The sequence below is a fragment of the Podarcis pityusensis genome (genome assembly GCF_964106645.2).
Source record: "Podarcis pityusensis genome assembly, chromosome: 9".
Classification (NCBI taxonomy): Eukaryota; Metazoa; Chordata; class Lepidosauria; order Squamata; family Lacertidae; genus Podarcis; species Podarcis pityusensis.
This window is the reverse complement of record NC_138034.1, coordinates 23,315,305-23,338,707: the sequence shown is the minus strand read 5'-3', so window position 1 is coordinate 23,338,707 and position 23,403 is coordinate 23,315,305. Positions and strand designations below refer to the sequence as shown.

At 47.5% G+C, this 23,403-nt stretch overlaps 1 protein-coding gene and 1 pseudogene across 2 annotated transcripts; both read left to right on the top strand.

Moving 5' to 3' along the window:
• The first annotated feature begins 872 nt into the window (after positions 1-872).
• Positions 873-1,612, top strand: LOC308485147 (translationally-controlled tumor protein homolog pseudogene; annotated as a pseudogene). The gene has a single exon. The product of its transcript is annotated as a translationally-controlled tumor protein homolog pseudogene (transcript).
• Positions 1,613-13,346: 11,734 nt separating this feature from the next.
• On the top strand, positions 13,347-17,697 carry GSX2 (GS homeobox 2; the record flags this gene model as incomplete). Its single annotated transcript, XM_081020578.1, has 2 exons — positions 13,347-14,341; positions 17,360-17,697. The coding sequence occupies exons 1-2, from the start codon at positions 13,813-13,815 to the stop codon at positions 17,695-17,697; spliced, it is 867 nt and encodes a 288-aa protein (XP_080876704.1). The 5' UTR covers positions 13,347-13,812.
• Between the last annotated feature and the right edge of the window lie 5,706 nt (positions 17,698-23,403).

The following is a 23,403-nucleotide window of genomic DNA, read 5'->3' as shown; positions in this document are numbered from 1 at the left end:
TCAGTACCTCAGCAAGGGGCCAAATAGAAGCCCCCTAGCACCACCTTCTGAAAAGAGCCCTGTGAGGGAAACCACAATATGACTGTTCTCCCAGCTGACAGAGTGAGCCCAGAAAGATACCACAGCCAATGGGAATTGACAGGGTCACACTCCCCTGTACTACTCCAATGGAGGTCACCCATGAGGTTGTTTCTGTGCCATAACCACAATGATTCGGTTTTAGATCATCTGCCTCATGCAAGTGAGTCCAGAATTGGACAGCCACCACTCACTTGAGTATATCTGAGTATTTTTGAGATTGTGTGGGTCCATGGCGGCCATTTTAAGGAGCAACGGCACCACTACTAGCTTCAGAAGGTAATTGGAACCACTCCCTTTCTTAATGGGGCATTAATTACTTCCTGGAGCTGCCAAGTCAACAGGGCCAGTGCTATAATAAGCCAAGAGGAGGAGGGTATGTCAGTGGCAGAATGAGAGGGACAGCAGATCTGGACCAGGGTCCTAGCTCACTTCCCTTGCTGGAGAGGCAATCTGCTGCCACAAAATGTCTCACCCAACAGCACACCTTATTGGGCTCCCATTGCCTCATGGAAGAGCAAGCTCTGTCCCCATGGGTGGGTGGGTGCAGCTGCTGACTTGGGAGTAGCCAGGATTTTTGTTAAGGAGGGCAGGCTTTCGTCAGAGGGGGCAGAACCTCAGATTTGTACAGTGGTACCTTGGGTTGCAGATGCTTCAGCTTGCGGACTCCGCTAACCCAGAAATAGTACCTTGGGTTAAGAACTTTGCTTCAGGATGAGAACAGAAATTGTGTGGCGGCGGTGTGGCAGCAGCGGGAGGCCCCATTAGCTAAAGTTGTACCTAAGGTTAAGAACAGTTTCAGGTTAAGAATGGACCTCCAGCTTTTTCTCCGCCTCGCTCCTTGCTCTCGCTGGGAGTCGCTGCGCAGCCGCTCCACTCCCCGAGGCCTCCTGTCTGCCCGCCCGCTCGACCCACCACCACCCGACGACGCCACAGCCATGATCATCTACCGGGACTGCATCAGCCAAGACGAGATGTTCTCGGACATCTACAAGGTCAAAGAAGTGGCCAGCAGACTCTGCCTAGAAGTGGAAGGGAAGATGGTGAGCAGGAAAGGTGAAATAGATGATGCTTTAATTGGTGGAAATGCGTTGGCTGAAGATCCAGATGGTGAAGGGGCAGAGGCTACTGTTGTCACCGGTGTTGACATTGTAATGAACCACCACCTTCAGGAAACAAGCTTCACTAAAGAGTCTTACAAGAAGTACATCAAGAACTACATGAAAGCAATCAAAGCAAGACTTGAGGAAACAAAGCTAGAGAGAGTAAAGCCGTTCATGACTGGAGAAGCTGAACAAGTCAAACATATCCTTGCAAACTTCAAAAATTACCAATTTTTTGTAGGCGAGAACATGAATCCAGATGGAATGGTGGCGTTGCTGGATTTCCGTGAGGATGGTATCACTCCTTATATGATTTTCTTTAAGGAGGGATTAGAAATGGAGAAATGTTAACAAGAGACCAACCCTTCTGGATCAAATATCATCATAATTGGCTGCTGTTCTTTATTCATCAACAAAACATCATGACTCAGCATTGTTTGAAAACTGGACTGATGCCATCTTGATTTATTTTGACCCTGAATTAGTTGGAGTGGAGGCATTGGTTTTTAAAAACTTGTCATGTAGGCTGTCTAAAATTAAAAAAACTCATTTAAACCCAGAAAAGAAAAAAGAATGGACCTCTAGAACGAATTAAAACCTGAGGTACCACTGTATTGATTTTTATTGATTTGGGAGGTAGCCATCCCCTGCCCCTCACTAGCATAGCTAGGGGCTGCGGGGAGGGGCGCACTGGGAGGCCACTCACAATATGGGTGGCACTTACCCTGGGGGACCTGTAGTGCTCCCGAGCCACGGATCTCTCCTGGTAGTGACACAGTGGCTCAGGTGCCTGCAGGCACCGCACCACCCGAAAAGGAGGCCTGGGGCTCGCGTCCACCCCCCCCAGCCACCCTGCAGCTGATGCAGGCAGAGCAGATGCTATACATACAGGCTTCGGCTCCGCACAGCGTGCCCTGCCTGGTTCGCCGTGCCCCATGGACGGCTTGCCCTGCCCCCTGGCTAGCTACGTCACTGCTGGTCCCCCTTGGCTATGCCCATGGCTGCTGGTGCATTCTGAACTGCAAATAAATAAATTGAGTATGCATGCACACAGCAGGACACCTCACTTTTCTTCCCTCTCCCCTCTTGCGCAAAATGGCATTCTTGCCACGCCTAGACTGGCATTTCCTCTTTTTTGTTTTTGCTGCTGTATCACACTGTTAACTTATTAAGTTTGTGATCCACACAGACCCCTAGATCCTTTCCACATGTACTACTAGTAAGCCAGGTGCCCCACCGTCTTATATTTGTGCAGCTGGTTCTTCGGGCCTAAGTACAGAACCTTACATTTGTCCCTATTCAATTTGTTAGTTTGGGCCCAGTTCTCCAGTTCCTTTTTCTGTAGCTATTTTCCCCAGGGGATAAGTGGATGGGGGGGGGGGAACCTGTGCCCCCCTTCTTCCTCCATAACTTTTATTTAATTGTCTGCTTTACATTTTAGAATATTCATTTAAACAACCTTAAAATATCATTGACTTCCCTTCTTCTCTTTCCATGGTTCATTTTGCATAACATATGCATATTTTATATAAACCAAACCATTCAGTATTTCATTATTACATCCATCAAAACTTATTTACACTGTTGAATTTATCTTTATGCTGCCCACGTTTTCAAGTGCACACAATTTCCTCCCATATATTCAATAAACATTTTTCAATCTTCTTTAAACGTATGTTCTTCTTGTTCTCTTATTCTATATGTTAAATCTGTAAGCTGTGCATATTCTGTCAACTTAAGCTGCCACTCTTCTTTGGTTGGGACCTCGCTCGTTTTCCATTTTGGGCTAATGAAACACGGGCTGCAGTAGTGGCATACATAAATACAGTGATACCTCGGGTTACAGACGCTTCAGGTTACAAACACTTCAGGTTACAGACTCCACTAACCCAGAAATAGTACCTCAGGTTAAGAACTTTGCTTCAGGATGAGAACAGAAATCGTGCAGCGGCAGCGCGGCGGTAGCAGGAGGCCCCATTAGCTAAAGTGGTACCTCAGGTTAAGAACAGTTACAGGTTCAGAACGGACCTCCAGAACGAATTAAGTACTTAACCCGAGGTACCACTGGAACCGTTTTTGACACCTGGGAATTTCCGTCTGAATTATCCCCAACAAAAAAGCCTCTCTGGTTTTTTGGGGGGAAGTACTTTTTTCAATTCATTGTGAATTATTTCCCAGTTCTCTTTTACCCTTTTACAGGTCCACAACATATGACAGAATGTACCCTCGGTCTCATTGCATCTCCAGCACTTATCTGATTCAGTCTTATATATCTTAGCAAGGGGAACCTGTGGCCTGCTCAGTGTTATTGGACTACACCTCCCATCATCCTTGATCGTTGGCCATGCTGGCAGGGGATAATGGGAAATGGAGTCCGATAAGCTCTGGAAGGCCATTGCTGTCCTAAATCATGTAGATTAAGTTTGGAAAACGCTGGTGTGTGAGTGTGAATGGTGTGTGTGTGATTGAGAGAGAGAAGTGTTGATGCATGTTGTCTCTTTATGGTGCGGTGGGGAGAAAACTTGTTTTTCCACCCACCTCCAGCAACCCATCCTTACTAACAATCAGGATCTTTACAAAGTCTTTTTTTGAAAATAATATGTAAGGGGGGAAAGATGGGGGGGAGGACCTCTTGCTCCGCTTTCTGCTGAATGAACTTCTTAGTTCCTCTAATGCAGTGGGCCTTTTGATGTGCTACAAAGCGCGTTACGCCCCAAGATTGTCTCTTCGGTCTGATCGACAAAACGCTCGGCTTCTGCATCAAGGGCTGCGAATGAAATGGACAGCGGGGCTGTCGAAACTCCCACGCTTGCTTGAACCCACTGGGACAATTCGCTACAATTTCCGTGAGAGAGAGAGAGTTTAAAGTTTCCAGAAGTGAACCAGTGGAGGCTGGAGGGGGGGGAGGCTGGGGTGCAAAGGAAAATAAAAAGGGGGCAGAGATTAGGATTCTCCCCCCCCTGCCCCCACTCCCCGCCCAAATCCTTGGCAACATTAAACTAACCAACTCTTCCCTCCGGGATGACGGTCTTGTACCTTTCAGCCTCTAAAAATGTTGCTTCTCTATGAAGTCAAAATTTATGATTATTCAAATATTGGGAGGTGGGGGCAGGTGGGGGGGAGAGAGAGAAGACTTTGAAAAGAGAGGAAGAAAGCGAGAAAATTAATATTGCAGCTGTTCTTCTGATTAATGAGAGATAATTGCTCTTGAAAAGTCACCCCTGTGGCATTTTGTTGTCTCCTGGATCTTTGTTCTTTTCCCCACTATTATTGAGGACTTTCTTGAAGACTAAGCGGTTCTTTTCAATTTTTGGTATTCAGAAAGTGTTGCTTGGTTACGGAGAATGGAGAGATCTGGGGCTATATTGGGTAAGATGTGCCACAGGCAGGAATATCACAATGCCACGCTCGGGAGAAAAAGGATGGATACAAGTTAACGATGCGCTTTCAATAAAACATTCATAGGCTTGTTCACGCTTTTAGAATGGCCTCATTAAGGGGAGCTGGGGCAAGCCCCGGCTTCTGTTTGCCTTTGCTTACACACACACACACACACACACACACACACACACACACACACCCAGCGCTTGCTTTGGGAACTTTTCGAGGAAAGCGAAAGATAACGTGAAAAGGAAAGCTTAGATTCTTCTCGGACTCACTCAATGGTCCTCTTTGCCGTTCCAAACCAGCGAGCAATGGGTGGGTAGGGCGCATCAGGTTTTGCCTTGAGAGCAGCTTGGGTTTCCGGGACTGAGATGAGCGCACACTTTGCGTTTGGAAACTGGAGAGTTTCGCGAAGTCACTGAAATCCTTCGGGCGACGTTAGAAATCTCCCTCACCCTCAAACCTGTAAAGGATCCGAGGGCTTATAATGTAGTTCCCTGGGCTTTCAAAAACTCCTCGCCAACTCTAAAAGGGAGACACCCACCCAGAGAGTCTTAAGTGCGCATAATGGGAATTCCCATTCTGCTTTCTGTGGTTTTCTCAAATGCAGAGTTAGATGCGCTTCTAAGGCGATGAAGAGCCTAACAGGTTGGGCTCAACGGGACCACAAGGGAACTTCTATAGCGAGGATCGATCCCACAAGTAGGACTTGGAAACTGAACAGAGGAAGAAGGGTATTTTGAGTATAATTGATTTGAAAAGATTGGCAGCGGGGTGGGGTACCCAAACCTTACAAAGAAAGAACAGCCCTCTTACTCGGAAGCAAATTGCAACCGCGATCAAGGGGGGAGCTATTAATCTATGCTCGCTCGAAACCCCATTGAATATTTACGCACAATACTGCCATCCTCTCCACATTTACCAGGGAAAGTAAGGCCTGTTGGATCTCAGAGTATTTTACTTCTGAACAGGCATGATTCGGACCTCCAGCGTCGTGGGGAAGTGAGACACGGTTGCTCCAGCTTAATCCCATGGGCTTCGGGAATTCTTCTGGAAGACTAAATCTAGGATCATGTTGGCTTGCCACTCCTCAGCCCATGGACAGGAATCTCCTACGTATGTTTATTCATTCAGAAGTAAGCACCATTGAGTTCAATGGTCCTTACTTCTGTCCACTACGTGCATTTAGGACTGTATACTTGCTTCGAAAAAAGCCTCGTTTCATTCAAGTGAGCTACTAGCCCAGAGTTATGTTGTTGCGCCGATCGCTTTGCGAAGCGCCGTGATAAGCACACACGCCTGTAAACTGGGTTTCAGAATTCTTTATTTATGCATAGAGGCGGTGTATTTTGGATACTTTAAAATAAAATAAAAAGCAAACCCAAACCAAGCTTCCATTGTTTGATAGCAAAACACGACTAGGACTACACACGTCTCCAATCCTAAAAGTTGCAGGGAAGAAAGGCAGAGGGGTGTGTGTGTGTGTGTGTGTGTTGTCTCTGATGTTCTTTTTGAACAGCGCTGGCTTAAAAAAAAGTTTTTTAAAAGGGGGGCAATTTTGTTACATTCCCATTTGTTACACTGTCTTGAACTAAAAGCAGACAAAGCTATACTCTGTCACCCCGAGCAGAATGAAGGGAATCAAAGGATTTTCCCTTAAAAGGACTAATTTTCTCCTTGAATTATGAAAGTAATGGCAAGGTAACAGCCCGCGCTCTGTACCCAACCGCTTAATACCTTCTAAATCCTTCCACGTGGCTCGACTAGTCGTGGCAATTAGAGCTCATTATAGGCTCATAAGAGCTCTCATTTCGGGGATTACTTAATGGACAATGAAATTTTATCGGACAGAATTATTGAAAAATAAAACTGTAACGAGGTCGATGTGATGCGGGCGCACGCCTTGCATTCATTCCGCCTGGGTTGGGATATCTTTGCTTTTCAAATCGCTGTGTTTTTATTTGCTCTCTCGTCTCCCTTCTCGCCGCACTCGGTTTGTTAGAACAATTACAGGTTCAAATGCTGATCGGGATTCTTGCTGCCTCCAAGCAGGAGGGCATTTCCAGGCTGCCCAAGGCCAGCAGCCTGATCACACACCCTCGAATTCGCTTCTTACACGGACGTAGTTCCCATATTCAAGTTCCTCTCTAAAGGCTGCCCCAAAGGCGTCTGTTTCGAAGCGAGGTCCAGGGTAGAAGTAGGGTTGTCAGCTGCTCTTGTGCAGAAACGGAACAGTCCAACCCGTCTCTCTACGTCGAGTTTTTGAGACAGAGGGCGTCGAAAGAGCAGCCGCTCAGCTAGGAGAGCGGTAAAGTTGGCTGCTGTATCTGGAATCCATGGGACCTGCTTTCAACTAAAACCAGAGCTGCAGGGAACCTGATCCCCACATGCATACTTTCAAATAATGTTCTCAATAATACTAAGTTTCTAGTCAACTCTTAGTCGTGGCTAATGGAGTCACTGAATCGGGTCGTATGCTGAAACGCGCAAGCAATATTGCCATCCAGGAGTTCACAAGCTCCAGTTTTCTGGCCAATGAAGGAGGTTGTGCAAAAATGACTTGCAGTCATTCATTCACGCAGGTATGCCCTAATTGGATACAGTTTTGAGAAGTTTACCTGAAAGAATTGGAGTTTCCTATAAAGCCTCCGAAATGCAGCTGTGTGTGCCCTTCTATAGCTACTTTTAACCCCCATTGGTTTCAAGGGAACTTGAGTGCGCCTGTGCATATAGATAGCCTTGCTAGTTTCATGGTCCAACAATAAATTCTTTCACACAAGCCCCATTGAAACACCGCTGCCTTCTTTACCACATTGGAAGACAGTGAAGTGGCAAATCACATCCTCCGCTTCCCCTGTTAATGAGCAAAACATTGGAGAGACTTCACCTCTTCTCGGCTTATATATCAGACCGCCCAAGTTCCCTAAATATAATTAGTCGAGACTAATCCACAACATACTTTTAAAGCACTCTCATGTCATGGTCATGGAGAATTCTGGGAATTGTAGTTTGTTCAGGGTGCTGACCTCACAGAGCTGCAATTCCTAGCACCTTCAACTACAGTTCCCTGGGATTCTCCATAACTGTCAGAGAGGTATAATAGTGCTTTACATGTACCGTATGGATGTGACATAAGACTGCGGGCACACCACATTTAAAGTACATCATTACTCACAAAGAATTCTGAGATGAAGGGTGCTGGGAAATGTAGTTCTGTGTGGGGTTTGTGAACTACAGTTCCCAAGATTGGGGGGTGGGGTGAAGTCATGTGTATTAAATGTAAGGCGTGTCTGCAGCCTAACACCCATTCAACTAGTTGGATTTCAGCTTCTCGTTGGAACGCCCTCCCATCAGATGTCAAGGAGATAAAGAACTACACAACTTTTAAAAAACATCTGAAGGCAGCCTTGTATAGGGAAGTTTTTAATGTTTTAAGTTTTATTATGTTTTTATATTTTGCTGGAGGCCCCCAGAGTGGCTGGGGAGCCCCAGCCAGATGAGTGGGGTAATAATAATAATAATAATAATAATAATAAACCAAGGCTATCCTTGTCATGTTTTCTGAGAGGTAAACCCCTCTCCGCTCAAAGGAGCTGGTTCCACGGAATGCACTTCGCAGTCCAGGCCTACATTTGTGAAAGGGCACCATTCTTTCCATGTTTACTCGGAAGGATATCCTACTGTGTCCAATGGGGCTTACTCATTACTAGGAAGGATGCTTAGGGTTGCATTGCAGCCTTCGTCCCTGCAGAAAATGTGTCTGAGATTAGACGTAATTTTAGCGATTTCCAAGCACAAATGTGCTTATGCAGAGGTCTGGACAGAGGGTGGTGAGCAACCTCGAGTAGTTAGTGTGTTGGACTAGGACCCTGTGGACCCGAGTTCGAATCCCAACTTGACCACCAACTCTCCCCCTCCCAGGGTTGTTGTGGGGGCATTCTTGAGAAGGGGGAGTTGCCTTCAAGCACATCCTTGGTGGAAAGGTTGGCTAGAAATGCAAACACGCATAAATGAATACGAAGAGTCCAGCAGCATCCGGACAGCCGCAAGCATCCCTCCCGGAACAATCCATTGCAAAGGTTCCTTAAAGGAGGACCAGGAACCTTGACCAAGGACTAAAATCAGGTGGCAATCCGCTGTGCGCCGCGGGGAATTGAGTCCCCTTTTGCCCAATGGACTTTCCTCCCAAGGATCGGACGACAGCTCGAATGAAGCTTTGTCTGAGGCTTCTGTCTCTTTGGAAATGCCACGTTCTTGTCCAGTAAACTCCTTTCCTTTTGCTCTTTCCACCACCACCGCCGCCGCCACCGCCACCACCGCCAGCAGCAGCAGAAGCAGGAAGGCCTCGGCAGCGCTGACCTGCCTCTCCCTTGGTTGCCTAATTGTTGTCACAAGACCTTGGATTAGCACATTTCTGGAATAGCTGCCTGTTTACCCTCCAGAGACCCCACCGTCCAGTAAACACTTTCTAATTGAATCCTAATCGCATTCGAATAGCGGCATCGCGGGTCTCAGCTGCAATTCATAAAACTTTAATTGCCACCCATAAATCCTCCTCAGACGAGGAAGTAGACTCCCGACGACCCGGCGATCCTTCCCTTGGGACGACGCGACGGCAAGCAAGCAAGGAACGCCGACGGCCGCAGAGGTGGCCATCGCAGCTTCCAGACACGGACGAGCCTAATCCATGGAGCTGCCACCCCCAACGTGGCGCCCTCGGGATCTTTCGGAATACAGCTCCCATAATCCCTGATCCATCGGCCAGGCTGGCTGGGGCAGGGGCTCCAAAAAGATCTGGCGGGCGCCACGTTGGGGAAGGGGGTAACCGGAGCGGCCTTTTGTTAGCCCTGTCCTGTGCGGGGATATTACTTGAGGTTGGGGTGGTGCTAAATTCCAGATAGCCCATATATCATTTGATCCCATTCACAGTAGCCAGACAGTAACGTGGTTTCAACAAAAATGGCGCAACTGAAAGATGAACCACAGCATTATGGTGGCATAAACTTTCGTGGACTGCAGTCAGCTTATTCAGATGTATGGACTGTTATTCTGAGCTACAGCTCTCTCTCTCTCTCTCTCTCTCTCTCTCTCTCTCTCTGTGTGTGTGTGTGTGTGTACTCACACACATAACGGGACTGGAGGGACAGAATAACATTTGCATGCAACTGATAAGTGGACTACTGTATAGTCCATAATCCACGAAATCTTAGGCCATAATACATTGGTTCGTTTTTAAGCTGCCACAAGATTCTTCGCTGATTTTGCCGCAAATTTAAGAGATGGGTATAAAGAAAAATTTGAGAAGAGCTGAAGAAATCGACCTGCAGAAATCCCAGCTTTTTCCTCACCCAGAAAGCGCATCGTGTCTTCTCTTTCTGTCTTTCTGTCTTAGCAACTGGTCCCTTCATTGTACAAGTCAATGTCATCGACGAACCTCATAGGTTTACATCTTAGCTTTCTGTCCACTACCATACCTTCCAAGAGAGGATACTATTCCATGTACCTGAAGATGCGGACTCTAGTTCACGAAAACTCAATATGAATATGTTAGTGCCACAAGAATCTTTGCTGAGGGTTTTCGCTGCTTGGGTTGCTATCCCACGCCTTGGTTGCAAACCCTGTTGCATAGGATTGCACTGCCCATTGCATGTTGTACCGGTGGCTGCGAGTCGACGTTCGCTTCTCTTCCTTAGGCTTGAATACAACCGAAGAATCCGTTATTTTCTGGAGTGGGAGGAAAGGTTGAGCATGGAAGATCCGCGGACCCACCTCACAAGGGAGGAGGAATCGGCTGGTATGGATGCTGAGCTGCCATCGAACTTAATGGATCCACCACCAGTGGAACAAGAACCCGGATGGAAAAAAGACGGACCCTAACTTCGGTTAATTACGTCTTTGTAGTCCTTATAATACTTACTTGGGAGTAAGTCCCATTGTATATAGGTATGTACTGTATAGGATTGCGCTACTGAGTGAAATCATACCAATTTTTAAGCGATGGGGTGGGAGAAAGGAATCAGTCTCCTTAAACTAGGAAACTGGTCGAGATTATACCTGTCTTTTCAACCCGTTTAAGTGTCTTGTGATTCACATTTTAAAGCTACCGGTTGTCTCCAAAACACACACAGCTGATTTCTTCTTTCTCTCTCGTAATATCCTTTCCTCTATGTACTCGGATAAATGGCCACCGAATTCAGTGGAAGTGACTCCCGAGTAAGTGTGCACAGGATTGCAGCCCGATAGTTTCTCCTCCACTCCACTTTGGGTTGTGGGGGGTTACATATTCATGGTTTTATTAGTGCTTTCAATGGCAATTTGTCGACTTCTGCCGGCCCCAAGTTGAGTGGAAATGGATGGGCAGCTCTCGCCTCAAGAAGGCTGCAACAATCTCCCCTCCATTAACTCTATAAGCCGCTTCTTAAACTCCCATAAAACAGGTCATTGGGAAATCGCGTAATATGCTGCGAAGTGTCTCTGGCTGTCATCTAATGAAATCTGAAATGCTCAGGAATCAGCGAGCGCGCCTTTTCGCCATTTAGCCAATTTCCCTCGGCCTGATCGCCTCGGCGAACTTGGTGGAGATCAAAGCATCCTTCCGGCCGGCGTTTTCTCTTTGCATTAAGGCTTCGGAGTGAAGCCCCGCAACCATCGCCAAAGTTTGACTTGAAAGTTTTCCGTTTTGGCCCAGAAGCATCCAGAGGAGTTTTAAGCCTTTGTGTCTTGAACTAATTGCCAATTTGACAAAATCCACTGCTTGCTTTTAAAAGCAAAGCTCCTGGAACCAACTCTGCGGTTTACTTTGAAGTAAGGCTGAAATCCTAAATGACTGGGGGAATAAGGCGTCCCGCTGAATTCACTGAGGATCCTTAGGCTACAGTCCTAGGCACACCTCCCTGAGAATTACTACCAAAGGAAACTCGCATAGGATCGGGCAGTTAGGATTGCGCTGCAGGAAGCTTCAGTTTCAACAGGACTCTCCTCCAGGCAAGTAGGCTTGGTTTGCAATCATAGGCGCATTTGCCCGGAACTGAATTTCACAGGATCGTGCCGCAAGTCTGCCTCACTCTTCCAACCAAAATCACTTCTGCACACTGTTGACCAAGTTCCACTGAGTTCAATGACACTTGCGCGCTCTGAGTGTGGATTGCATCCTGACTTGGCTCTCGGGTTCCCAGTATCGCTTTACAGAGGATTTAAAGCAAAGCAATGTGGGGGTAGTCTTCAAGGACATGGGAAGTGTCACCAAATGTATAGAATCAGCTCCCCCTCTCCCTTTTTAAAATGCACCTAAAATAGGAAACAGACGTAAGTGGCTGGGGTGTAAGTCGTAAGAAGAGCAGGTGGTGTCTGCAGCAAGAGTTGCGCTCCTTTTTAAAAGAGAGCTCTCTATTGCACTGTAATCTTCCTCCTCCCATTCACGCTACAAACTCGCTTCTCAAACTACTATCAATACATTATACGACCATTCTATGCAAGCTTATTCGGAGTCGTAGGGCTGTTCAGTGAGACTTATTCCGCAGTAAACGTGTTTATGGTTGCAGAGAAGGATATTGCTATACACGTTTACTCGAAAGTAAATCGCACTGAACTTTATGGGACAATGTGTATAGGACTGCAGTCAGAGGTACTCAGGCATAAATAGCACAGATTGGCAGGTGGAGTACTGGCATTTTGGATGACCGGGAAGTAAATTCAATTCATACTTATAGTAGGAGGGAATAAATATACAAACAAGCACACACACACACACACACACACACACACACAGCGCAAGTGCGATCGTGACCTCGTTTAAAAATTAGAAAGTTTAAAATACTAAAACCAGCTTCATATTATGCAAGGAAGAGCTGCTGCAAGGCGGCATTATGAAGTTACATAGTTGGGGTTATGGCAGCAAAAAGTTATCGCTACATTTACACAATATTCTGTGTTCAGTGGAAACGCCAGAGCCGCTAACTGAGTAGGCAAACCCGATCCTATGCGGTTTCATAGGGAAGCAAATCCCTCCGAGATCAGACGAGCTTTCTTCCACGCTAAGTATGGATCGTAAGACCCGAGCTTTCTTCGTAAGTATGGATCGTTAAGACACGGTTCTCAAAACTATGAAGCGAAGAACATGAAGCAACAGTTAGAAGGGCCTTCCATTAGGGTCCATGGGAGCCAATGCTCAGAGCAGAGCTGCGCAGGAGCTGGCTCTATGTTAAAACCCTAGAAAAGGCGAGCTTGTTGCCTCCAGTAGCCCAGCCGGGGCAGAAGCCCAGAGCCCCAGTCAGCAGAAGGAGCAGAACGGGCCCCAAACCAAGCAGGGCTCCTGGCTAACATCTTTTGAACTAATAAAACATAAATCTCAAGGCAGGGTGGTCGTGGTGGTAGGCTGGACCACTAAGCCTAGCGTCTAACATTTCCTAACTGCTCCCCTGGAAAAAGAGACTCTTCTGGAGGAAGAGTCCCGTTGCACCTGACAGTCGCAGCGGCAGGAGCTCTGCTTTGACACCTGCGAGGGCTTACAGAGGCTCAAAGAGAACAAAACGAGAATGGAAGACGAAGGACGAGTGAAAATGGGAACCAAATGGATGTAATGCTGGGTCCTATAAGGGAGATAACGGTTGTTGTGTTGAAACAAAGTTGGCCCACCAAGACCAGAGGTAATCGGATTTTTTTTTTTAGGGCTGCGAACTGGAAACTTGTAACCTGCGCCCAAGAACTTGCTGTTTTTGCCTGCCGACTGAATCTGGTGATGGAGGGACGAAGAAGAAGAATAGCCGGCAGCTCTAGAGTCCCTATGAAATGAACGAAACGCACACGCGCTTCTTGCCAAGCAAGCTCCCCTCCTTTCTCTGCCTCCCCCCCCCGGCGGTGGAGGGGGTGGGAGAGCTTCTCCCCTGAAAGGGCTCCCAAATAGGAAGCCCAAGGAGCCTCAGATGCGCGTCGATTTCCAGGCATCACGTGTTAAATAGTTGCTATAAATCCCCACACCCGCAGTAGAGGGGGCGGGGGAGAGATCCAGGGGAGGTCTAGAGAGAAGGAAAGGGGGGTTGGTTGATGGTGTGTTGTTTTTTTTTAAGACCAGCCCTCTCCAGAGCCCCCCTTTGTTCAGCTCTCAGACTTAAGCACCTTCCGGGCTCGCCCAGGGGCTTTTGCAGAGGCGACTCGGCCCCAGGAGGACCGGCTCCGCAGAGCGCACGGAAAGAGCGCACAGAGCCGGAGAGCGCCACCGGGAGTCACTGGCAGCCTCCGATCCTCAGCCATGTCTCGCTCGTTCTATGTGGATTCGCTCATCATCAAGGACCCGGCTCGGCCGGCTCCCTCGTTGCCGGATCACCACCACCCGCCCCCCGGGCAGGACTTCCTCATCCCGCTGGGCGTGCCGTCGCCGCTGGTCATGTCGGTGGCGGGCGGGCCGGCGTGCCCGTCGCGCAAGAGCGGCGCTTTCTGCGTGTGCCCGCTGTGTGTCAGCTCGCACCTGCACGCCTCTTCCCGGGCGGGCGCGGCAGGAGGAGCCGGAGGAGGAGGAGGAGCGGGCGCCGCTGCCGCCATCCCGCTCCTCAAGGGCCACTTTCCTCCCGCTGCGGCCGGCGAGGGCCAGTATTGCCCCCGCCTGAGCCATGCCCAGCAGCAGCCAGCCCCGCAGCAGCAGCAGCAGCAGCAAGCCGGCTCGGTGGCCTCCGCGGCGGCGGCGGCAGTGGCGGCAGCGCACGCCCTGGGCCACCCACCTGTCTGCGCAGCGGCCGCCTACAGCATGAGCGACCCCCGGCGATTCCACTGCCTCAGCATGGGTAGGAGCTTCCTCCGCCGCGTCCCGCCTTTGGGGGACTGGGAGGTGGGGTTGGGGATCCAGGGGGCAGCGGGGTGGTTGAAAGGAAAGCTGGGACAGGTCCACTAACAGGTCGGCTCTCCAGGTAAGGCGGGGTCCAAAGGCGGTTCTTCTGCAGCCCTTCCTTTCCGGAGTGGCTCCGGATCGTGTTCGCACCGGTTGGTGCCGAAAGAGTTAAGCGGGGAGAGGAGACCCCTCTGGGGGTTGCACCTGTGTGAGCCCCCAACCCTGCAATCAGTTCAGCCGGTAGAGCATGAGATCTTGGCTCTCAAGGTCGTAGGTTCGAGCTCCGCGTTGGGCAAAATATTTCTGCATTGCAGGGGGTTTGGCTGGATGACCCTCGGGGTCCCTTCCAACTCTACAATTCTATGATCCTCTGGAGGCTTTCCGTTTGCTCCGACGGGGTTGTGCCATAAACCAGCTCCACCACCGTCCTCAGTCCTGTCACTTGGCTACTCCGACTAGAGACATTTGATTCCGCTCCCCGCCCGTGTTGGCAGCTCACGCGTTTCCAAGACTGAGCCCCACTGACTTCCCAAAGCATCCTCAAATCCTTCCAAGGCAACCCTCCGACTCCCAAGGAGAGCAAGGACCTCCTAAAACGCCCCTCTGACTTCCTGCGGATCAGCCCAACATCAAGAGCGCTAGGCTCTTAAACTCACTCAACCTCTTCCCCTCCGGGGGACCTTCAGTGAGGAAATTCAGAAGCTAAGAAGTGCGAGGACTGGCGCGTTAGTTTAGCGGGCTTCTTTTTTCCATCTTCCCTAGACGCGAAGGTGAGAAGTTGTTAAAGTGAGATCTGGATACTGTAGGTAATGTTGTGAGGCTGTGGTGCAGGGAGGACACTAAAGTATTTCCGCACCCTATAGACTTCAGTCCTCCGTTTCCTCCTGGCCAGATTTGACGTGAGTGGGATTATCTCGCAGAAAGCAATTTGGCGATTGGTATTCCACTTAATTGAGGATAAGTGGTCAGAAAGATGCGAGGATGGAGCTGCATGGCTCCCAGAGAACAGGTGCAGAGGCCGGGCTGGCTCCGACTCAGAGCGACCCGAAGAGAGCCAGATGCGTGTCTTTGATTCTGAATGGAGCAGAGCGCGTGTATGTCACAGGCTGAAGCAGAATCAAGCTACGGGGTGCGTCTCCTCTTCTGAGAATAGCGGCAAACCCCAAGCCATTCTCTCGCGAGTAGTCCCATTGGCTTGAGGATCCCAGTCTGAGCCTACACCTTCAGACCGGATCAACGTTAAGTTCAGTGAAATGCGCTTTTTTTCGGAGCAATAGGCTTGACGGATACGAGTTGCACATTCAGTCTTAGAATGGACAGTTTTCTCAGAGACACGGATGTGAAGGATGGATCTGACCCACGTTGCGATCCTTAGCAACCTCAACCAATCAAGGCTTGCAGCCAGTCAATGAAAAGAGCCAATAGCTCGAGGAAGATCCTGTTCTGATCTTAGCTGAGCACCAGAGCCTGACAAGACTGCTCTGAGAATCTCAGTCTACACTTGCAATCCAGGATCAGGACACAGGGCTACTTTGAGTAGAATTTAGGTGCATGCAGCTCATTGGGACTGGCTTCTGCAATCCGCATAGATGATCCGGATCAATGCAGGCATAAACTGGAACCTCTGAACGGTTCCTTCTAACTGGAGTTAATAATACCGAAGTTAGAATGAAGAGTTTGAAAGGTATCCTTCTGCGCGCGTCTTTCCTTGGAGCAGACACTTTGACTTTGCTTCTCGTGTGCTTGTCAAAGGTGTAAAAAAAATATACTGTAAAGGTCTGCTGCCAAGAAGGGCATAAAAGAGTTCTTCCCTCTCGGATAAAACGAAGCAAGGATTGACGAGGTGTAGAACTGTAACCTCTCATTTCCAACTAGCGAGACTTGAAAAGAAGTAGGCTGTTCTCTCTGAAAGGCTAGAGCCAGAGGAAGTCTAACAGTTGAAAGCAGGACTCAGCTATGGGCAATGCAGCAATTTGATTTTCATTTAAGAACAGTTGGAGCAGATAGTTACTTCTTACCATTGAGTAACTACTACTTTCAGAAGAAGAAATTGGGATAGGAGGACTTCCAGCCCAGAGGCGTGGCTTGCAGGCAGCCTTAACCCCTGACACTTCCTTTGAGTAAAATAATAACGTGATATCAGTCAACCGCGGAGTGTGCAAGCTTCTGGAGTTTCCGTTTCACCTGGCAAAGGTGAAGAGGAAAGGGTACATTGGCTTCCACCTGGTTTAGCTGCTTGGGCAGAAATAAATTGCCACACACGCACATAGTGCTAGAACTCTGAGCCTTCCAGCAGAGTGGATGGACTGTCGTTCCATCACAGGGTCATTCTGCACAGGTGCCTGATATATTTGTGGAATTTGCTGCCACGTGGTGATGACCTTTGGTTAAGATGGCTTGAAAAGGGGGATGAGACTGAGTCATGGAAGACAGCTCTGTCGGTGGCTACTGGTCATCATCGCTGCCTATGCCACTTCAAGGATCAGAGGCTGCATGTCTATGAACACCAGCCTTTGTGGAACAAAAAAGGGGATGGGGGTATTTTCCTCATGCACTGCCGCAGTTTGCAGGCTTCCCATAGCCAACTCCGGAAAATCGGGTGCTGGTCTTGATGGTCTTTTGGTATGACCCAAAACTTACAGTATTATGTTCTGATGTTTCCTGTTTTTAGGGATCAAACTAGTCACTGTTCGGTGCCCCAGCACTTCTAGTTAAAGACCTCGTGTTTCATTTTCCTAAAACGAGTGACTCCAAATTCTCAGCGGATTGCTGGGGGAGCCACCCTACTTGTGGCTATTCAAGGCCAAGCGAAAGGCTCCCTCTGTGTTCCCACTTGGTTCTTTATTCCAGGACTCAGCCTGGGTTTTGGAAACATATTCCAGGGCTCAGGCCCAGCATTTTAGCATTTCCTTTCTGTCGGTTGCTAACTGGGTCTTTTTTGTGTGTGTGTTCTCCACCTCTCCCCCCCCCCCAGGAGGCTCGGATGCCAGCCAGTTGCAAAACGGCAAGCGGATGCGCACGGCCTTCACCAGCACGCAGCTGTTGGAGCTGGAGAGGGAGTTTTCGTCCAACATGTACCTGTCCCGGCTGCGTAGGATCGAGATCGCCACGTACCTCAACCTGTCCGAGAAGCAGGTGAAGATCTGGTTCCAGAACCGGAGGGTGAAGCACAAGAAGGAAGGCAAAGGGACCCAAAGGAATCCGCACGGCGGCTGCAGCTGCACCGGCAACCCGGGACGTTACTCCAGGTCCGAGGACGAAGAGTCGCTCTCGCCGGCCTCGGCTAACGAAGACAAGGTCTCCCCTTTATGAAAAGGCTCCCCTTGGACTTCTTGACGGGCGATCGCAGGCAGAGGCAGCCAAGTTGAGCCCGCGGGGCCTTCTGAAAAGAAGAACAGACTCCTAAGGGCTCTGTCCACGGGCCTAGTGCTAGATTTTGTTGAATGTAAATGAACGTTCAGTTGAAACGGTATTTATAATGTAACACAAACAGCTGCAAGGCTGTTCCCCGCTCTCCACTCCCAGTTAACACACAGTTCTGCCTTCCCCTCTTAAGGGGGTGGGAGAGGAGAATCTCCTTTTTCTTCCTCCCCCAAAATATCAGTTCCTTCTTCCTTCCAGGGTTTGTGGGGAAAAGTTTAGAAACTGGAATTGGGGAAAAAATACTGTCTGAGACTCTTTCTTTTTTTGGTACAGATCTTTATATGAAATGGAAAATAATAATAATCCGAATTAGAGTTGTTCGGTGCTCTCCTTTGTATGTGAATAGTTTTATATTAAAATTATATTTATATTTATTTAAATAAAGGAGTTCAGACAAGAAGTGTGGTGGCTTTCACTTTTTAAAGGATTTATTCCCCTCCCCATCCTCTCTCTTGCCAGCATTGAACCTGAAGCTCTTTGTTTCTATAGAAAGGTAAAGGGACCCCTGACTGTTAGGTCCAGTCACAGACGACTCTGGGGTTGCAGCGCTCATCTCGCTCTACAGGCCGAGGGGGAATTGTTTCTGGAGAGTGAGAAAGGGACCATTCAAGCCACCTTAGGCTGTCGCAGCAAAAGCAAGGAAGAGTCTTGTGCCACCTTAAAGAGTATCCATTGCATAATGGCATAAGCTCCTGTGGGTTACTTCATCAGATGCGCAAAGCTTTGGCCCAAGTGAGGAAACTACATGCAAAATGTTGTGTATGTTTGTGAGGGTTGTGAACAGTGTCAGAGGGAGATGCAAAATGCCAGGAAAATGCCATATAGTATTTCTAAACTCATGGTACAAACCTTTCTAATCAGAGTCCCTATCCAGGATTGGGGGTGGACAGTGTATGTGTTTCTGAAGAGGAAAATGTATCCTTTTCACTTTCCTCTCACTCAATTCCTTTCTGTAAAAAAATAAATCAAAAAAGTGCAATTTTACTCCTCTAGTTCTGAGATGATTACTACATTCTCACACACTTGATTTTATGTGCTGTGTGGAAGCTCGGAATACACAGATCTGGGGGGGGGGGTTGGGGCACCAATTACCACTGCAGGGTTGTGTTGTTGCTTTAAAGAACTGCTGTTTCCCTTTGCTCTTGATGGAGAATGAAGCAAGCAGCCTCACCAAAGTTTTTCTTCAGTTTGCATGAAGCAGCTTGAGGAATGACAGCCAACCAAACAAGCTGTCTCCTCTTGCCTTTCTCCCTGTGTCCATTAAGGTGAGCAGTCAGAGCCATATGGGAGCTGCTTTTCTATAGCCTGATCACACATGGCTAAGGGATGCATCGGAAAGAGACAACCTACATAAGAATTTCCCTATTTCTCTGTACTTGAAGTCTATAGTTGTGCAGCAGACACAGGCAGTACCATCTAGGGAAACTATTATTGCCCCCATTATACATTTTGCAGTATTCTACTTAGAATTCAAGCTTTCTACTCATCCTAGTTATCTTGGTATTTGAAGAGAGTTGAACTTCATCCCTTTTCTACTTCCCCCACCTTCACCCCTACTTCTAGGCTACTTCCAGGATAAGCAGGTCAATTCCCTCTCCTGAACTCTGTTTCCCTTTTCTCATCATTGCATTGCTCACTTGCTCTTCCCCATTTTGAAGGTCCTGGAAGCTCACAGTTCCTGGCTAGAACATTGTGTACGTGTGTTTCAATTTCCTTTCCTTTTCGAATTACAAACTACTGGGTGGTATTCAACCAAGTGTTACTCAGAGTAGACTCATTGAAATTAACAACTGTACATTAGTCATCTGGGTTTACTCCAAGTAGGGACTAGCACTGAATACTACCTAACATCTTCTGGCCACTTACAGAATCCACCAGCTATAGAGAAAACCATGGCTTTATTTAGGGTTTTGCTCCCAGATTGATAGGGATGGAACCACTCAGGTTTGGTATTGGGGCGGGGACCTGCAACAATACATTGCAGCAGATCCCCTGTCCTTAACAATAATGTTCCTGTTCAGGACTCCAACCAGCCTGGAACATAAGCTTTGAAGCCAATGGTGTTTGGAACTCATGGAGAAGAAGGAAAGCCTCATAAGTAAGGGAGAGAAGAAAGGTCATTCCTTTCCTTTCCACCACCCTTGTGAGACTTTGTCATATAGCAATACAGGACACAGGTTGCATTCCCTGCCCCAACCCTAATCTCCACCTTCGTTCTAGGCTGTTGGGAGCTTAAGCAGACCAATTCTGCCTCACCCCACCACCTTTCCAGCTGACTCTCTAAGCATTCTGTAGAATTATAAGCATTTTCAAATGCGCTGTAAATGAGAGGTGTCATGGTAGCTCTGCAGTGCCCAGTGTGTATATTGCATATTGTGGCCTAAGGCTGGTTTGGGTTTCCATCCGGAAATCACCTGTGCAAGGTGCTCCTGGGGTTTCCACAAAAATCAAGTTGCTTAAATTCCTCCTCAGGATGACAACCCAACCCCCAACCCCCAATCAAAATCAATTGCTTGGTTCCAGTAGAACATACCTTGTGAATAGCATGAGGTCATGTTGCATTATTAAAGCTATACAATCTATCTAATTTCCTTTTTCTTTTGTACTCTTTTACAAATTCTGACCAAATTGAATGGGTTGAGAAGGAGGAGAACTAAAGTGCTTCATACACAATGACGCTACAGGGTTTCATCAATGCCCATGGGTTTGGGTTGAAAACTGTTTCTGCCCGAAACTGTACTGGCTCGCACTGCTGAGACATTAGGTTCCTTGCTTTTAGCCTTTATATTGCATGTGATTGCCACACATTTGCTTCCAACCAGGCTCACAGCTGGCCCAAGTCAAGGAAATAGGCCTCACCTTCTCCCAACATCTCATTCCCTACATTATATCTATCACCAGGGACACTAATTGAGAAGACTTCACTGTCTCACCAGACCTGCTTCTGGAGCTTTAGTCAAAGATTGGGATAGGATACTAGCCAACTAGTTTTTGTAAATTGCCAGTTTGAGTAGCACAGACATCACTCTTCTCCCCGCTCTGCCTATATTTTGCCTTTGGGCTGCCAATCCAAAAGCCACTTGGAATTCCACAGAAAGCCAGGCTTTTGTTAGGGGGTCAGAACCTCAGATTTGTATTGATTTTTATTCATTTTTACTTATGGGGGGAGCTGTCCCCCTGCCCCCCAGCTACATCCATGGTGGGGCCACAGGAAGGGAACAAGGTTGAAAGAGGGCTATGGTCAGAAAAAGGTGTGGGAATGTTCAGGGAGGCAGGAGATGGTATATTGTTTAATTATATCCTTCCCAACTTGTGTTAACAAGTTCTACAATTTAGCAGAGTAACATTCCCCTTTTTAAAACTTTCACAGCGGATAACGTCTTTGCCAGGCTTTCATAAGCCTCTAAAATAAGTTTCCTGGTAAATCTCCTTTATTCCCTCTTAAAAAGAATAGACACAACACAGTCTTATATAAAAGTATAAAATGGTTTACTCACACATATTCTGTTCACAGATGGATCCCAGAAGGCAGACTTAAATTACAAAATATATACACTTGGAATCTATCCCATAAGGAGATAGTTCCTTAGTCCTCTCTTGGAAGCCAAGAGAGCATCTCAGGCTAAGGAGATGTTGCTTCTTCGAGGAATGGAGTCAGACAGAGATATGGCAGCCTCCCTTGTGCTGTTTTGTTACCTGCGCAGGTGAGGGCACACTCACCTCTGGTCACATGTAGAGGAAGTTTGTCCCAGCCCAGGAGGAAACAGGAAGTTCCGACTGGCTGGTCCAGACATCCCCTTTTAATGTCCACTCTAGGAATGTTGTATTTGATTGCTCTGTGTTTTACACCCCACAAAAGGTTGGAAAACACTGATTTAACTTTGTGACCTTCCCTCAAGTGTTAGACTGATAGTCTTTGAGTTGTTCCTTCTTCTTTCATCTGTACCATGGGAGAAAACACATATTTGTGTGCTTCTCCTGCTGAGAACAAAGAGCAAGCATGGCTCTTTGTATCTCCACCTTAGGTAGATAGGTCTTTCCTAGCAAGTATGCATACCCTTAAATAAACTTAGCTTTCTTATTTTCCATTCTCAGAGTCTTGGTGTGATTATACCCAGAGTAAAGTGTGCTCCTCCAGCAGTATTCAGTTCAACTTGTGTGTGTGTGTGTGTTGACACCAAAGACCATCATGTATAAGGACAAACTTTATGAAGTTTCCTCCTGGAAACAAAAATACAACTAAAGAGCTCGTTCTTTGAGGTTAACTTTGATGCAAACACCTCTCTTGTGATTTATTCTGGTACAAAATCTTTGTACCTCACCCCTTCTGCACTTGAATACCCTCAAGTTTAAAGACAATAGAATTTGCTTGGAAGTAAATGAAATTAAGGGACGTGGGTGGTGCTGTGGTTCAAACCACAGAGCCTAGGGCTTGCCGATCGGAAGATCAGCAGTTCGAATCCCCGCGATGGGGTGAGCTCCCATTGCTCGGTCCCTGCTCCTGCCAACCTAGCAGTTCGAAAGCACGTCAAAGTACAAGTAGATAAATAGGTACTGCTCCAGCGGGAAGGTAAACAGCATTTCCGTGCTCTGCTCTGGTTCGCCAGAAGTGGCTTAGTCATGCTGGCCACATGACCAGGAAGCTGTACGCTGGCTCCCTCGGCCAGTAAAGCGAGATGAGCGCCGCAACCTCAGAGTCGTCCGCGACTGGACTTAATGGTCAGGCGTCCCTTTACCTTTTTAAATGAGATTAGAATTCTGGTCCCCTCCTCTCCAAAAAACTATTGGATTTGATGACCCATAGTTTTATATTCAAATAACAATTGGCACCAGGCAGCCACAACCAAACACTTTTCAGCCTCCACATTTTTATAATGGAAGACATTTAAGAACGTAATTAACTCCCACTTTGGCATCAGTAGGACTTGGAAGTATCCCTTTGGCTTGTTCATGAGCATCTTGCTCATAGGTTTTCCACAGGCAGTTTATATTATGAACTGCACATGAAAACAAGCCGGTAATAAAAGACAGTTTTGAAGTTCAAGCTGAATGTAATTATGAGTTGCAAAATGCTTGGTCAAAAGATAGGAATGAAGATCTGCAAATGGTAAACTTTGCTGCAAGCATTTCTACGCAGGCTTAGGAGGAAGTAGGTCTCATTCAACTCAGTGGGCTTGACTCCAGAGTAAATATGGTTAGGAAGACTGGGCTGGAAAAGCCCGATCCACTAAAACTCCAAAGATGGTGCCTCAATACCTTCATTCCACAGATTCTAGCCAATTTTCTTACTTCACTGGGAATAAATGGGTTTAAATCCAAGTATGTTAACTGGTTTGGGATTGACCTGAAACGAAACATTTTTACATTGGCTAGAGTTTGCCCATAGATTTTGGATTATTATTGTTGTTTTAAAGAGGAGCTTGCTCGACTAAACAAATATAGGCTATTTTATTTGTAGATCTTCAAAAATTGCCAGGACAGAGCCGAACATGATTTCAATGGGTAATATTTACTGCCAGGGTTTTATGTACATTTCTCAGAAACAAGCCTCTTTGAGTTAAAGTTGTGTTACCTTGAAGTAAAGATACACACAGG